Here is a 15507-nt window from a genome sequence, read left to right as displayed (position 1 = left end):
GTAGACATTGGAAATGTGACAGTGAAGTTTAAATTGGACTCAAATTATACCTCTCGACATTTATCAATCCCTGCATGAATCAGTGTTGTTGCAATTAGGCCTGCACGATAAATCGTTATAAAATCGCGATCTCGATTCACCCTGTTCACGATTTAATTTTTAAATGACTTCGATTTAAAAAAAAAATCAGCCTTTATTTTGAAAGGACCGCTCTCACAGGGCTTCACCCTCAGCCAACGACAAAGCACCTTTTAGTCTCGTGTTTCACTCGTCGAGCGAGCGCGGTAGTTCACAAAATAAACTAAATGGATATTGATGAAAACCCAGGTCCTTTTGACGAGAATCAGCCAACCACTCAGTCTCAACTTGTTCCGAAAAAAGGCTCACATTCGGTGGTGTGGAAGTATTTTGGATTCAAGCAAGAAGACCAGGGTCAATCTGGTGTGATTTGCAAGGTGATCTGCAAGGTATGCTTTACCTCAGAATGTTGAATGACGTTTCAATTAACGTTAGCCTATTTAGAGCCATGTTCAGGCCATATTCAGCGCAGTGCGTTAAACTTCTAGTTTTGGTAACCTACTTGAATGGCCAGTTGAATGTTAATTGTACAAAAAGCAAGCGGTTAAAGAGTGTTTCTTCTTTATTCATTGAAGCCTCTATGTTTACAGGCTTGTGGTGATGTGCAATGTTCTATACAGTCCCTCCGAAAAAACGCGATTATGCGATCGCGTGATTTAATGCATAATTAGCCAAGGGCCGCATATTTTTGCGGGGGTCGCATTTTTTCAAATACGCCGCACTTTCGCCGCATAAAATCCCGATTTCAGGAAGCAAAATATGCGGAGGTAGAATGATTTCATAATTATAATTTTCGTTGCAAAAAAAAAATATATACATATATATTAGCAGAAAGTTGAAAAATGTTGCGTTTACTTCATAGAAGTAAATCACCATTATTTCCCAATGGGAACCTTATGAAGTGACGTAATTGCGCGATGTGAACATCATCTGTGAACCCCGCGGTGAAACCAGGGTGAAAGACGCAAATCATTCTCATCTGCCAACAAAAATAAGCGCAAAAGAGCGCGAAGCAGTTACCCGGGGTGTTACATGACAATGGGGGCAAATTATTTTGAGAGAGGGATGAGGATCAGGATGGCGAATGATAGGCCGTTAGTTTTCATTTTCACAGTGGACTGTTGTAGTTTCATTCAGAAGTTGATGCACCTCTACAGTTGTAAGATTGTACTTTTTTTTTACAGAATAGTACCAAAACCTTACAGTTGTAAGTATATTAGTAGTATGTAAAATGATTTACTTTGCAATAAGAGATTGCACTTTGCAATTCCTGTAAAACTGCATTTGTATATTTGTGTGTATATTTTATTTGCATTCCTTTTTACAGAAGTAGTTGAATATTCCTTTTGTAAAGCTAGAGAACTTGTTTGACTCAATGTTTTGTAAGTTTGAGGCATGTGTTAATTAAGGTCTGAAATAAAACAGAATGAGAACTTAAATATTCTGTGATTTAGTATGCTTGCTTATCATAGGAAGTCATAATAAATTACTCTTTACAGTAAGGTAGTAGCCTAGTGAGAACAGGGTGTTGGGGGGGTCACCTTTTTTTCTCTTTTTCATCAAAGCGCAGTTTTTGCAAGTTCCCGCAATTTCATAGCATAAGATTGCAAAAATATCCCGCATATTGCATCACATTTTTTAAGAAAACCTGCCGCAAAATCAAGGATTTTTGCCCGCAACAATCACAAAAAAATCTGCGTTTTTCTGGAGGGACTGTCTATAGGTGCCAAAACAAATATTTTTGGTACTTCCAATTTGTTTTGTTTTGTCATGGTTCATGTGTGCAATAAACATTTACATTTCATGAGAAAAAAAATCGTTGTAGAGAATCGTGATATCAATTCTAAGCTAAAAAGTCGTGATTCATATTTTTCCAAGAATCGTGCAGGCCTAGTTGCAATCGACTTCGAGTATTCTGTACGGTGTATGGTGGAACTGAATTAAAGCCTGAGAGCGTGGCCAGTCTTCAGTGTGTCACACCCAAAGTGCAGGTGTGCTTACCCTATTACATCACCCGACACTCGTCCATCCCAGTACTGCGTGAGGAAGCATGTGAACAGATGCACCTGATAAAAAGAGTCGAGACTGTTGTAATCAAGCGCTCTACCTCCACAGAGGAGCTGATAGCACAACATCCAACAGTTTTAGAAGGGCTCGGTCAGTTTCCGGGTGAACATCATATTCATGTGGATCCAAAAGCAATCCTGGTCATACATGCAGAAGAAGAAGTCCCTCAGCAGTGCTGGACGAACTGAAGGACACGCTGTTACACACAGACGTCACAGCTCCAGTCCTCCTCGGGGCAACAGACTGCTTATCACTGAAATAAACAATCTTGATTCCTGAGAGATGTTGCAGAATCAAGGAATGCAGCGCACAAATGTGTGTATTGGCCTGGAATGACCGAACACATCCACAAGGAGTGATCGGGTTCTGGAAGTTCCTGTGAGGTTTCAGGAATACTGTATATTTGTCTAGTAATTAAGGTTAAGCAGTTTAAGCTCTGAACTGCTCATTATGCAAGATGTTTGTATAAGTTAGAAAGAAGATGTCCCTGTTAGGAGGACTTGGAGATCTATATCCAGACTTCATCTCCTGTTGGGTTAACAGCAGGAGCTGCTTGTGTTGTGTAATATATATATGTGCTTCTGAGTTATAACTCTGTGTATCCAGTCTATCCGATACATTGCAACGAAAGAAACACTACACGTTCATTTATTTCAGTTTTCATTTTTGTTTTCATTTTCAAAGACAGCCTGCATGCAAATGTTATGTTAATGAGTGGGTGTGGCTCAATTACGCTGGAGCTAAAACGGCGGTCTTGGCCAGTAAAGCAGCAGAATTAAACCAGCTAGCAAACATTTGGGATGATGATGACTTATTCTGCTTCGAGCTGAATCTGTCCTGGATACACTTGGACATGTTTCAGCCGTCACAAACTCCGGTGTCGACCCTCGAGTTGTAAATATTCGTGAGGTTGTGCAGTGTCTTCAGACAGCAGATTCCCCGGTGTCTCGTCCCGTTACAAACACTGATGGTTTTACTGTTCGTGAGAGAGTGAAGTTACTCGGAGCGAGCGAGAGAACCGTCAGACGGAGGATGAAGCATCACCTGAGGCCAGAGAAAGTTCACCGATCTCCAGCAGATTTCACCGTGATCTGCTTTTGTTCAATATAAGTGAACATTTGATTAATTAGTCTTAATAATCAGGTAAAATCAGAGTCATGCTTCATTCTGAAGATCCTCTTTCAATGTTTCCTGGTGTAGTTACACTAGAAGTGTTACAGATTCACAGAAGACTATATCATTTCATCAAGTGTTTCTGATTCAGAGCGTGACCGCAGCCTTGAGGAAACACAGAAAGTGTCCTAACTCGGGGGATATTACCCTATCACAAACACATCATATCCACTGGAAAACTCAGATGTTCTTAAACAAAATAATGTGTTGTAATGTGACTAAAATCTGTCTTCTCTGAGGCACACATTACTTGCCTCATGTTCCTGCAGGATATATTTGTATGAGTAACACTCAGTATCATTGATTTATAAAGGTTTCTTTAGCTTCTGATGCGACGCGCTGCTCGTATGAAGGAAAACTGTTGGATGGCTTTAAATTAAATTCTGGAGAATATGTAATCATATTGATCTACTGTCACACAGATGTGAAATATAATGGTAGTATTAACTGTAATTGGCCATTTCAGGTGATGTGAACATGTGCACATATTTCATATCTGATGACTGGGTGATGTGTGTTATTGGTGCTTTCTGATACTGATCTTGTTTTTCTGATATTCTTGTGTATTCTGTAGATGTCACGGTGGAATCGAATCGTATCTTTCTGTGTCTCCAGATGACCGAGCGTCCCTGTGCTCATGAATCATGATTCAGTCTGGTGTCCCATCAAGAGTCCGGTCTGACCAGGGTTTGGAGAATACAGCAGAGACCCAAAACATTTGACTAAACTTCATCTTATCTGTTTTACTGAAGAGAGCTTCTGAAGGATGTTGGGATTAACGTTTAAGAGGATGCTGTGCCGATCTTCATTTATTACAATATTGAGGTGTAACTTTAGAAAATAAGCATGATCGCTCTCAATACAAATGAACGCTTTATTGTTTCCACTGTATGTTCTTAGGTGTTGGGGACTAATGCATCTTAGAGCTACATTTAGTGCAAATACTATATACTTCCAAACCTGAATGCATTTCTGTCTCCTGCTGAACACTAAAGAAGATATTTTGAAGAATGTTGATGGTCCATACTGGAGAAGTCAATGGGACCAGTTCAACAGTTCATTAAAATATCATCTTTAGTGTTCAGCAGGAGACAGAAACGCACAAGGTTTGGAACAACATGAGGGTCTTAAGATGAAGACTTTCACTCAAGGGATGTTAGGAGTCGTTCATGTACTTTCACTTGAATGTGAATCATGAACAATCACAGTTATTTACCTGGTCACGTTCATCTTCTGTCAGATTTCAGACCCTTGAAGCTTGGACAGGAGATGTGTAATAATTATGTGTTGAGTGTTCAAGACACTCAAAGCCTGTAATGTATAACCCATTCTGTCATTATACCAGGCCTGAACACTTGCTTCTGGGTTAGTGTTAGGAAGCTGTGCAATAACTAAAGGATAATCCACGGCCAGCTGTGCTTTAAACCATTATAATGCACAACACAAGGGCAACATCTGACATGACTTTATAGATGATGCTGAATTAAACTCTAGAGTAAAGTAAACCTTAACTCACAGTAGAACAGACAGTGGACCGTTAGCCATTGTGTCTCTCTCTCTCTCTCTGTCTCTCTCTCTCTCTCTCCCTCTCTCTCTCTCTCTTTGTCTGTCTCTCCCTCTCTCTCTCTCCCTCTCTCTGTCTCTCTCTCTCTGTCTGTCTCTCTCTCTCCCTCTACCCCTCTCTCTCTCTCTCTCTCTCTCTCTTCAGGAGTTTAACGTAGATCATCTCTGTCACAAGATCTGGCTGATGCTCCAGTTCTCGCAGTAGCAAACATCTCAATCTGTGAGCAGCACGCTTCCAATCAGGCTCAGTTCTGCAGTCTGCTCAAACATGGTTATAGCTGTAGTATTGAATCGTTTATGCAGAAAGAAGTGTTAATTTGTATATGGCCAGACTTGTGTTCCTAAAGGACTTCAGTATGGTCACTGCTGAGTTTCAGATCTCTGCTATCTGTCTTCTCTTCACAAGCAGATTCATCTCGCTGCTCTCTACTGCTCTTCATGCTCCGGTCTCTCATAAAACATCAGGTTTGACCTCAGTTCTCTTCTCTTTCGCTGACCTATTCTTCAGAAGAATCTCTGTTAGATGACAAACAAAAGAGCATAAATGAACTGTGAAAATGTAAGTTATATTAAACATGTTTTCTTGATTCTTGTGTTTTGAGACACATGTTGTATACAAGAATCAGGAAAAACACGTTTTCCAGAACGAGTCCGATACCTTGTAATACGATACATGCATTTTTGGTACTCTCCGATACCGATACCATATAATCGATACCGGTCATATTAGTCGGCTTATTTGTTCATCAAATAAATATTTCCTTCAGATATGTTCATGCTTAATTAAACCTGCTTAAATGCATTGTGTGAGCTTACTCTCTTCATTCCTTGGTCTATCATATCTGATCTTTATTTTAATATCACCGCTCATATTTAGAGCCAAGCGCTCCGTGATGAGGAGGGGGTCAGTGCTACAAATGTTTAGGGGTGCAGTGAAATATCAATTTAGTCCAATTTTGATACTACAACAAAACTAGTAATTACTCAAATGTGAAGCGACACTGCACATTCATTTCTGAATAGATTACATATAGATGGATATTTTAGTAAAGTTAAAGAGTAACCTATTTAGTCAAGAGCAGTGAGTGATGTATTGATCTGTGTTTGATTCACATTAAAACACAGCAGCAGTGTTCTTGTGTTCACTTGTGTTTGTGAGTACACACACACGAGAAGAGAAACACAATATAATCCAGTATTCACTCGCTGAGACACTGGTTATCTGTGTTCACGCTTTGAGTGTTTGTGTCCAGGGCACTTCTTGATCTGAACACACGTCCTGTAATAATCAAGAGTAACAGATTTAGTCTGAATGTAAAGAACACGTGCTGCGTGAACGATCATCAGTCAGGAGTGCTCTCTCTCTGTTAATGTCAATTATAAACTACATCTGCCTCCTTCTACTTTCTCTGTCACTGACGTCTGACTGAACTACAGACTTTACCCTGACATTTATAAGAGAGATGTGCTACACCAGTCTGCACACGTCTGTGCCGCTGCACGCTCCATGCACTGACAATACGTGCAATATTAAATTACATACAAACATAATACTTTAGAGTATTTTTCTATATAAAAGGCTTCTGTTAAAAGTAGACATGTGCAGCTAGACCTGGTCCGTCTGATGCATGAGTCTGGATCATTTCTGACGCTTCAGACAGAAGGTCATGTAGATGGAGATAGTGTTGAGTTTAGTGAGGTTTTCATGTATTTCAGGGTGTCTCACGATCAAACTGAGGATCTGAAGCTCGTTCCTCTGTTATCAGGAGGAGTGACTCCAGCAGAACACACTCTACAAGATAAACCTTCAGTGTGTGATCGTGAGGGAAACATGTTCGGCTGCCTGGGAGCGTTATATTATATATATGAGGCTTAGACTAGGGTCAGGCCATAGTTCAGTCGGGCCAATCAAATCTCTTGTTCAAATATCAATTATAAATGTGAACTGATGGATCAAGAAGATGCATTCTAGGAATTATTACAAGAAGAAAGTTATATATATGTATAATAATACATAAATAATATATATATATATATATAACTAATTTAATAAAATAAGTATTCATCTATTTCCTTTAGAAACATTTCCTTTAAATCATGGTTTTTACACAAGTTACTGAAGACCCCAGTCATATGCTGATTATTAATTATTTGTGCAGGTTTAAAGTCTTATATTTGAGTTTATTAATCCTGCAGATAGTCTGGAAACACTGGCACTGAACACACCTTCACGCTTTGCACAACTTGTAAAGAATAAGAGACAGATTTAGATGTGGTGCAGAGATATAACCTTCCTTTCCAGAGGTTTAACAGATGAAACACAGAACACATTGACAGAGAAGAGCACACATCTGAGTCTGGAAGAGCACACTCATGTATTTGAGGTCACCTGTGATGGGGTTTATTTTAACAGGTGATTCTGATGCGGTGGTGTTCCCTCAGGACACATGATGAGGTCCATGGTGACCCTGTCGAGACCCCAATCTCTCCAGAACGCTCTTCATCTCCAGGTCAGAGACATCACTCTTTCAGCAGGTCAGAGACGTCTGGATCCATCTCCCCAACACCACGAGTACCCCCAGCTCAGACAAGGGGTAACTTTCATTCATCATGTTATCATTGCACCGAGGAGATGTTGTAATGTGTCATGAGAATAGGATTAAATGCAAATTAAGAATGTAGCAGATGTTGACTCTGTTTCTGAGTGTCAGAGATAATAAATGATGCAGAAGAGATCGAGGACAGTGTTGTTGTTCAGTTCTCTGAAGCTGAGGTCAGTTCTGGGATCGTGAAGAGACTCTGGTCTTCAGAAGTTACCAGGCTCCAGAGAGTTCAGCTTCCTGTATTCTTCAACAGATCTTATTTAGTGTAAGCACAAGCAGTTATGAATCTGATACAGGTCTAAAACAGCTTGAGTTATCCTTTAAGAGAATGAGCCGTAGAAGAGTCATGTCAAGTTAATTATACGTGTCTAGCTCCGGTCCAGATGTTTTCAGCTGTATAAACAGTTCACTTGCTGCTGGATATTGAGACATCTCCTCTGTGCTATCGTAATGTTTCAGTCTGTTATCTGAAGAACACACTGGTTTGTACTGACAACAGTTTTACTCTTCACTGCTCGTTGTTATTCTCCTCGTTAATTAATCGAAGTCTCACCCATAGACTGACTTCAGCGCTGAGGACAACGGAGGATAGAAACGCATCTGAAAGTGTCACTGATGTAGTTGTGTCTGAAGATACACACAGAAATGATTATATCGAGACATTCTGATAATCTCTTAAAGCTAGTCTTGAGCTAAGCCCTGTCTGTGAAACTGGGCCTTTCTGTCTTAAACTGCTGCGTGTAATTACTGATCTAGTCACACAAGCTGTAATTAGCCTCGTTGTTTAATACAGGGAGGAAGAGTCTGGATTACAGGGTGTTGTAGAAGAGATTGAGGAGGTGTTGGAGGCATCTCGAGGTCTAGAGAGACTCTCTTTCCTCCCTGAACAACACAAGAGAAAGAAGACTAACATCGAACTGAGGATCTTTGAACAGATTTTATTTGTCTGCGCTCATTTTCAAAGAAAATTGTATTGAACATTGATCAATGAAAGCAGTTTAATAAATGTTCTTAGCAAGATTATATTTAATAAGATAACCGTTATTGGTGGAAATACTGTATTTAGATGTTTATCAAGAACACTTAACTACATTCCCAACATGGAGACCCTCTTATTTAATAATTGACATAACTATAATCAGTTAAAAGGAGAAATACACAGTCTTCACAGAGTGTCAGTGATATTAATAAAGCACACAACTGCTTCTTGAGATGTTCTGCAGTCATTGTTGATGCTAGTGTTGTATAAGAGAGAAACATGTACAGTCCTCTTCTGTCAGGAAAGGGTTAGGGTTAGGGTCAGGTAGATGCCAAACACTGTGTATCCCGTCTCACCTGAGCACGTGTGTGCTGTGAACACCTTCTCTCCAGGCGTTTGGGACACCTCTCCCTGCAGAGAAACAGTGTTTTCACCAGCTGAAAATGATCTTTTTTTTGAAAAGGTTTCTTCTATGGAGACAACGGTGAGAAACACTGATCATGCCATGGCTTTCATGAATGAAACTGTTGAAAAACTACTTAAAGATACCGCTGACCACAACGGGAGGATTGTTGCGCTGGAAAAGAAGACCATAGATCTGAGAGAGGAAAACACACAACTCAAACTTCAACTGCTGGAGGCGAACAGCTATCGACGAAGATGGGGGCTGAGACTGCAGGGGATGAAGGAGGAAGATCAACAGGAAAACACTCGGGATATAGTGATCAACATCCTTGGCAAGATCTCTCCGAAAATTGCTGGAAAGCTACCGGAGGTGGTGGATCCCGTGCACAGAATTGGAAAGAGGAAAGACGGTAACACTGCGAGAAGCATAATCATTCAATTCAGCATGCGTCACTATCGTGATATCGTATGGAGAGATGCAAAAGGCTCCAAGTTTCTGGAGGACGCCCATCTCCGTCTAAAAGAAGATTTGTCACCTGATGAAAGAGCGGTTCGGGCCAAAGAAACCCAGAGAAGAAGGCAAAAGAGCGTCATTCACAGGTGCCTTTGCTTACATTGAAGGTAAAAGGGTTAATGTTGACGTTTAGTTTACACTGAGTGACAATGGACACAAACTGATAGTTGTTTGAAGTTCATTAGACATTTCATAATCCCTAACAACTCACAATGTGATTGTTCTAATATTTGTTGACATCTTGTTGCTTGTAAGATCCCGATGGGTCTATTTATTTCTTTGTTACGAGAAACTTAACCTTATTTGGGAGGTCCTTTTTCTCTTTTATTTTTATTTATTTATTTATTTATTTTCCTCATTGTTCTTTCTGTTGGATGACAGCTTTTAATTTTGGGAGATTATTTCTCTTAATGTTAGAGGACTAAGGGATATCGATAAAAGGAAGGCACTTTTTCTTTTCGTTAAACAAAGGGAGGCTCAGATTATTTTGTTTCAGGAAACTCACTCTTGCGATAATGATATAAAGTTTTGGAAGTCACAGTGGGGTTTTTTTGTCATGGAACAAACCATTCTGCAGGGGTCGCTATTTTCCTCAATAAATTGAAAGGTGATATAGTGGAGATAATTTATTCTGGTGAAGGGAGATGGATTATAATAATATTAAATATTGACAATACGAAATGTATCATTTGCAATGTTTACGGTCATAACAAAAACATCTTAAATGTATTTATGTTTAAAAAACTTACTTTGATACTTATAAATCTAAAAAGTAAACACACAGATGCTTATTTATTGATAGGAGGAGACTTTAACGAAGCCCCACATGACTCTGTGGATAGATACCCCTCAAAGAACAGTACATCTAAGGTTTTTGAGTTGCTTTGTGATGACTTACAGGTCACTGATGTTTGGCGCTTTTTACATCCTCTTGATAAGGAATATACCTGGACAAATAATGCTCTTACTCGTAAATCTCAAATTGATTTTTGGCTCCTTTCTACTAATGAAGTTCATTTTGTTTTGGATACTTTGATTACTTATTCTCCTTTATCTGATCACAAATTAATCTTAATTTCTTTAATTGGCAATACAAATAGTTTTAAAAGAATTCGTGGGTATTGGAAATTTAATAATAAGTTACTTTCAGATACAAAATTTGTAGATTGTGTTAAAAAAACTGCTTCTATTCTGGAGGATGAATCTATGAGCCATATCCAAAGATGGGAATTTTTCAAATTTAAAGTTAGACAACTGGCAATGATTGATTGATTGATTTGTGAAATGAAATAGATGATCTTTACCTTGATTTAGCCAAAGGTGCCTTTATAAGATCCAGGGCTAAATGGTTGGAAATGGGTGAGAAAACTACAAGCTATTTCTTTTCTTTGGAAAAAAGAAATGTAAAAAGAAACTCTGTTACGGCTTTAAGAATTGATGGTAATATTAACAAAAACTCCTCTGAAATAAATAATTATGTATATTCTTTTTTTAATAAATTATATAGTTGGAGGCCAATCACATTACTACATTTAGATTATAAAATTATGTCATTAGTTTTTGCCAGAAGACTAAAAACTGGTTTGTCTGAAATAATTAATGAAACACAAACAGGTTTTATGCCTAAACGACATATAAGCTGTAATATAATACTGTAATTTTAGATCTCATAGATTATTCACATCATATTAATTCGGATGCAATCATACTATTTCTAGACTTCTACAAAGCGTTCGACACTATTGAACATACATTTCTTTTCTTGACATTAGAGTTGTTTGGCTTTGGTGATAACTTTATCAAATTTGTTAAAATGATATATAAGGACATCAATAGCTCGGTTCTTTTACAATCTGATACCTCTAATAGATTTCCTGTTAGCAGGGGAGTGAGGCAAGGTTGTGGAATCGCTCCTTTCTTGTTTGTGTTGGTTGTGGAACTACTCTCTCTGAGTATTCGCAATAATCCTGGTATTAAAGGGGTGTCCATTTTTGGCCGTGAGATAAACATTTCACAACTTGCGGATGATACAACCCTGTTTTTAGAGAATACAAATCAGGTTGGTAAGGCTCTTGAAACAATTAATGCATTTTCAGAGGCGTCTGGTCTAACTTTAAATATTCCTAAATGTGAAATTCTTTGTTTATATGACTCTCTTGAAACTTCTGTGAATAATATACCCATTAAAGATAATGTTAAATATCTTGGTATTCATATCTCCAAAAAAAATATCTCTTAGACAAGATTTGACTTTTCTTCCTAAAATTAAAAAAGCTAAAACAATATTTAACAATTGGCTTCAAAGAGATTTATCTTTTAATAAAAGCTGAAGGTCTAGCTCGCTTTATATATCCATCTTTTTCATTATTTGTCCATGGAAATACCTGTAAACAGATTAATTGCTTATTATTTAAGTTTTTTTGGAAAAACAAACATCAGTATCTGAAGAAACAGGTTTTATGTGGTATAAAAGCTGAGGGAGGTTTTGAAATGCTTGATTTTTTCGATGTTAATAATACTTTCAAATTGAATTGGGTAAAGAGTTGTGTCAATTTCCCAGAGTCTATTTGGTATTTTATCCCACACAATATCTTTAAAAAGGTGGGTGGGTTTAATTTTTTGCTCACCTGTAATGTCTCTCCTTCTAAGCTCCCTATAAAACTCTCTAATTGGCATGGAAACTTTCCCCACATAAAGTAAAGCTATGGAATAATGAAACTATTCTTGCAAAGAACAAGTCAATTTTTTTAATAATTGGCATGAAAAGGGAATTGATTATCTTTGTGATTTGTTAGACCCACAAGGGAATTTTTATTCTTATAATGATTTCATGTCTAAACATAATTTCCCTGTCATTCATAAGGAATTTCTTACAATGGTAAAAGCTATACCAAATGGTCTTGTTCATCTAATGAAATGTCATTTATCATTTGAAGAGATTGTAAAGAGTGAACAGATATTTCTGATTGAACACAAGAGTATTTACGACCCAAAATGTAGAATTTTGGAATTCTCTGATAGAAAATATTAATTGGAAAAAAGCATGGCTCTTGCATTACTAATGTTGTATCCCCAACAAGGTGAAAGAACTACACTTAAGAATTTTGCATAATATATATCCCACTAATGAAATCACATATAAATTTGGTAATATTAATTTGAAATGTAATTTCTGTAAAAGCAATACTGAGTCAATTGATCATATTTTCTTTAATTGTTCCCTTGTTAAACAATTTTGGATGGAATTGTCAAAATTCCTTGTTTCAAAACTAAAATTAGATATTGATTTTGTAATGAGAGATGTAATTTGTTATTTTTCTCACTGTAATCATAAAATAGAATATATTGGAAACATATTTATTCTATTGGCAAAATACTTTATTCATAAATGCAAGTTTGCTCTAAGAGTACCCAAATTAATTTTCTATGTGACTTCAACTACTTAATTAAGACACTGAAAATAATTAAAAACAAAAAAAGTGTGAAACTTTTGAAACTGTATGATGTTTTGTTGAGTGAAATGTAATTTGATGTAATGGTTTCATTGTATATTTATTTCTTGCATTTAAATAAATATTGAGAAAAACAAACATCACATTTGTTTTTTTTATTTTCATGAATATGGTGGAATATGCAAAAAACGAACGGTTTATTTTATATTTTAGCGTACAAGGACATAAAAAATAAAATAAACAATGATAGTGAACCACGGTGTCTGAGATTGTGCATGTTTCTGGTGTGTTACTGATGTGCATTAACGATATTATAATAATGTAATGATATAATAAATAAGAGAAGGCTATAGTCCCATTTTACTTTTAAACGAATTTCCTTGATTATACTTAAATTAAGTAATGTTTATACTTGATTATATATAACATTTTCAATGCAGGACTTTTACTTGCATCACTGTTTTTTTTTTTTTTTACAGCGCTTAATACATTATTAGGTAAAGGACATTTAAACATTATTTAATGAGGTTAAATTATAGCATTCCTCTCATTGTGGTTAGTCTATGGTCTGCACAAGATCAACTCGCTTGTTTTCTTTGCTGCAACTTTAAATACTTTAAACACAGGATAAGTGTTGGATTACGTCAGAGCCACCGCGGTGTGAACGCACAGTCAGAAGAAACCGACTCGCTCGAATGAGTCGGTTTTCCCGAAGCCTTTTAAAGAACCGACTCGCTATAAAGAATCGGGCTTTCCGAAGCTAGAGCGAGATCCATTTACAGCGAACCGACTCGTTAGAGTTGAATCTGTTTGAGAAAAAGTTAAATTTGTTTCGAGAAAGCCGCTCGCTCGACAGTATAAACTATAAAGTTATAAAAATATTACATTAAAACAGCGATCGTCGCGCTATTGTTCCGCGCGCTGCCGAAACGGATCTTTAAAAGACGTGAAATAAAATGATTGCGTTCCAACCATAGACTCTATAAAAACAACTAAATGCATTCCACTGATCTCTCTCTCTCTCTCTCTCTCTCTCTCTCTCTCTCTCTCTCTCTCTCTATATATATATATATATATAGATCAGTGGTTGTAACTAGTAAACGGAATACTCTTTTATTGAGAATATTGCAAACCATAATATTTCCTTGCAGCAAACTGTGATTATTGATCTGCTGACACCTGCTGGATCATTTAAATCATTACACTTCACAATAATAATATTATATATGTGACGAACGCCAATAAAACCAACACAATTTCCGCCACACGCGTAGCCTGTTACAGTTCTTAGATAAACACAGAATCCTAAATAAAACAAACGAAATATACGTTAATACTTGTGATAGAAAGAGAGCGGGCACGCCCGAACGTAGCGGACGTTACCCCGTGACGCGTGACGTGTGTGCGTGCGTGCGCGCTCGCGAGCGGAGTGAAGATGGCGGATGTTTGGAGTGGGGCGCTTCATGAGAGCAGCTGATAAAGAGAAACACAAACAAACATCAGCGGAGAAGAAGAAGAGGAAGAGAGACGGACCGAGACCCCGGCAGACAGGTAATCACGCGTCTAATCATCTTCATCATCATCTTCATCATCATGATCAGACGGGAAACCCGGTGTTAGCTCATGAAAACACCTCTGGTTCACACCTCGTTACTGTAAACACCGCGGAGAGATCATCTGAGATCAGAGAATCAGACAGCACAGGTCCAGACCCCCCCGTGATTAAACACGGTTCTGATTATTAATCATGTTGTCATTAGGTGTGATCACGATCTGAAGAGTCAGGCTTTCGCCACAAAACAACAACAACCCGACCCGATGCAGTTTGGGGGATCCCCGAGTAAACTCGGTGTTAAACACACGTCTTTAGGCTGTTCCTGCTGCAGTTTCTACTTCGAGGGCTAAATATCACGTTATTGGGATAGTTTCAACCCGCAGACATGAGAAACAACCCAGTGTTAAAGGAGAAGTTCACTTTCAGAGTAAAAACAAAATCCATGCCTGCGCAGAGCTAATGCTAGCCAAGCGTTGTGGTAAAAAAATAAAAAGAAAGAAATTCTAAACAGTATTTTTTTAATAAGTTGAGCGATTGTTTTGCTAGATAAGTTGACGTCATGTCCGGCTGCGCAGACGGCGAGCACAGCTGCGCGGTCGCCATGGAGACGGAGGAGGTGCCGCCGGGCGCGCGCAGCGTGGACGAGCTCCCCGAGGAGGTGCTGGAGTACATCCTGTCCTTCCTGTCACCCTACCAGGAGCACAAGACCGCTGCACTGGTCTGCAAGCAGTGGTACCGCCTCATCAAAGGTCAGAGGTCACATCGCGATTATTCACGGTAACAGTAACTATAATGATCATGGTAGCCACAGCTACAGTGATATCGACCGTAAAGCCCCGTTCACACCAAGAACGATAATGATATTAGATATCGTCTGCTTATTGTACGTGCAGGTGTGTCTGTCGCTTTAAATCCTGGAGCTCGTTATAGCAGGACGGATTCTGATTGGCTGTCAATGTCAGCTGGTAAAAATTATTCTGAAAGTGATTCGTTATCGTGTTCATTATCGTTAAAGTTACCAGTATAGCTAACGTTATTGTTACAGTTCTTATCATTGTAATTTTGGTTATCGTTATAGTCATTGTTACCTTTTATAGCTATTGTTAAATAGTTATTAT

General features: G+C 38.1%; 1 protein-coding gene across 3 annotated transcripts in view; it reads left to right on the top strand.

Moving 5' to 3' along the window:
• The first annotated feature begins 14231 nt into the window (after positions 1-14231).
• LOC127987556 (F-box only protein 42) overlaps positions 14232-15507 on the top strand; it is a 7376-nt gene continuing 6100 nt past the window's right edge. The window contains exons 1-2 of one of the 3 annotated variants that reach the window (XM_052589922.1): positions 14232-14385; positions 14965-15138. In XM_052589922.1, the coding sequence (XP_052445882.1) occupies positions 14277-14385; positions 14965-15138 (283 nt within the window). In that variant the 5' untranslated portion in view covers positions 14232-14276. Of the gene's footprint in view, positions 14386-14935; positions 15139-15507 lie in introns of all 3 variants that reach the window. The other 2 variants (XM_052589923.1, XM_052589924.1) reach the window with 2 other exon arrangements.

The sequence above is a fragment of the Carassius gibelio genome, chromosome B22 (assembly GCF_023724105.1).
Source record: "Carassius gibelio isolate Cgi1373 ecotype wild population from Czech Republic chromosome B22, carGib1.2-hapl.c, whole genome shotgun sequence".
In the NCBI taxonomy this organism is placed as follows: Eukaryota; Metazoa; Chordata; class Actinopteri; order Cypriniformes; family Cyprinidae; genus Carassius; species Carassius gibelio.
This window is presented reverse-complemented; position numbering and strand designations above follow the sequence as displayed.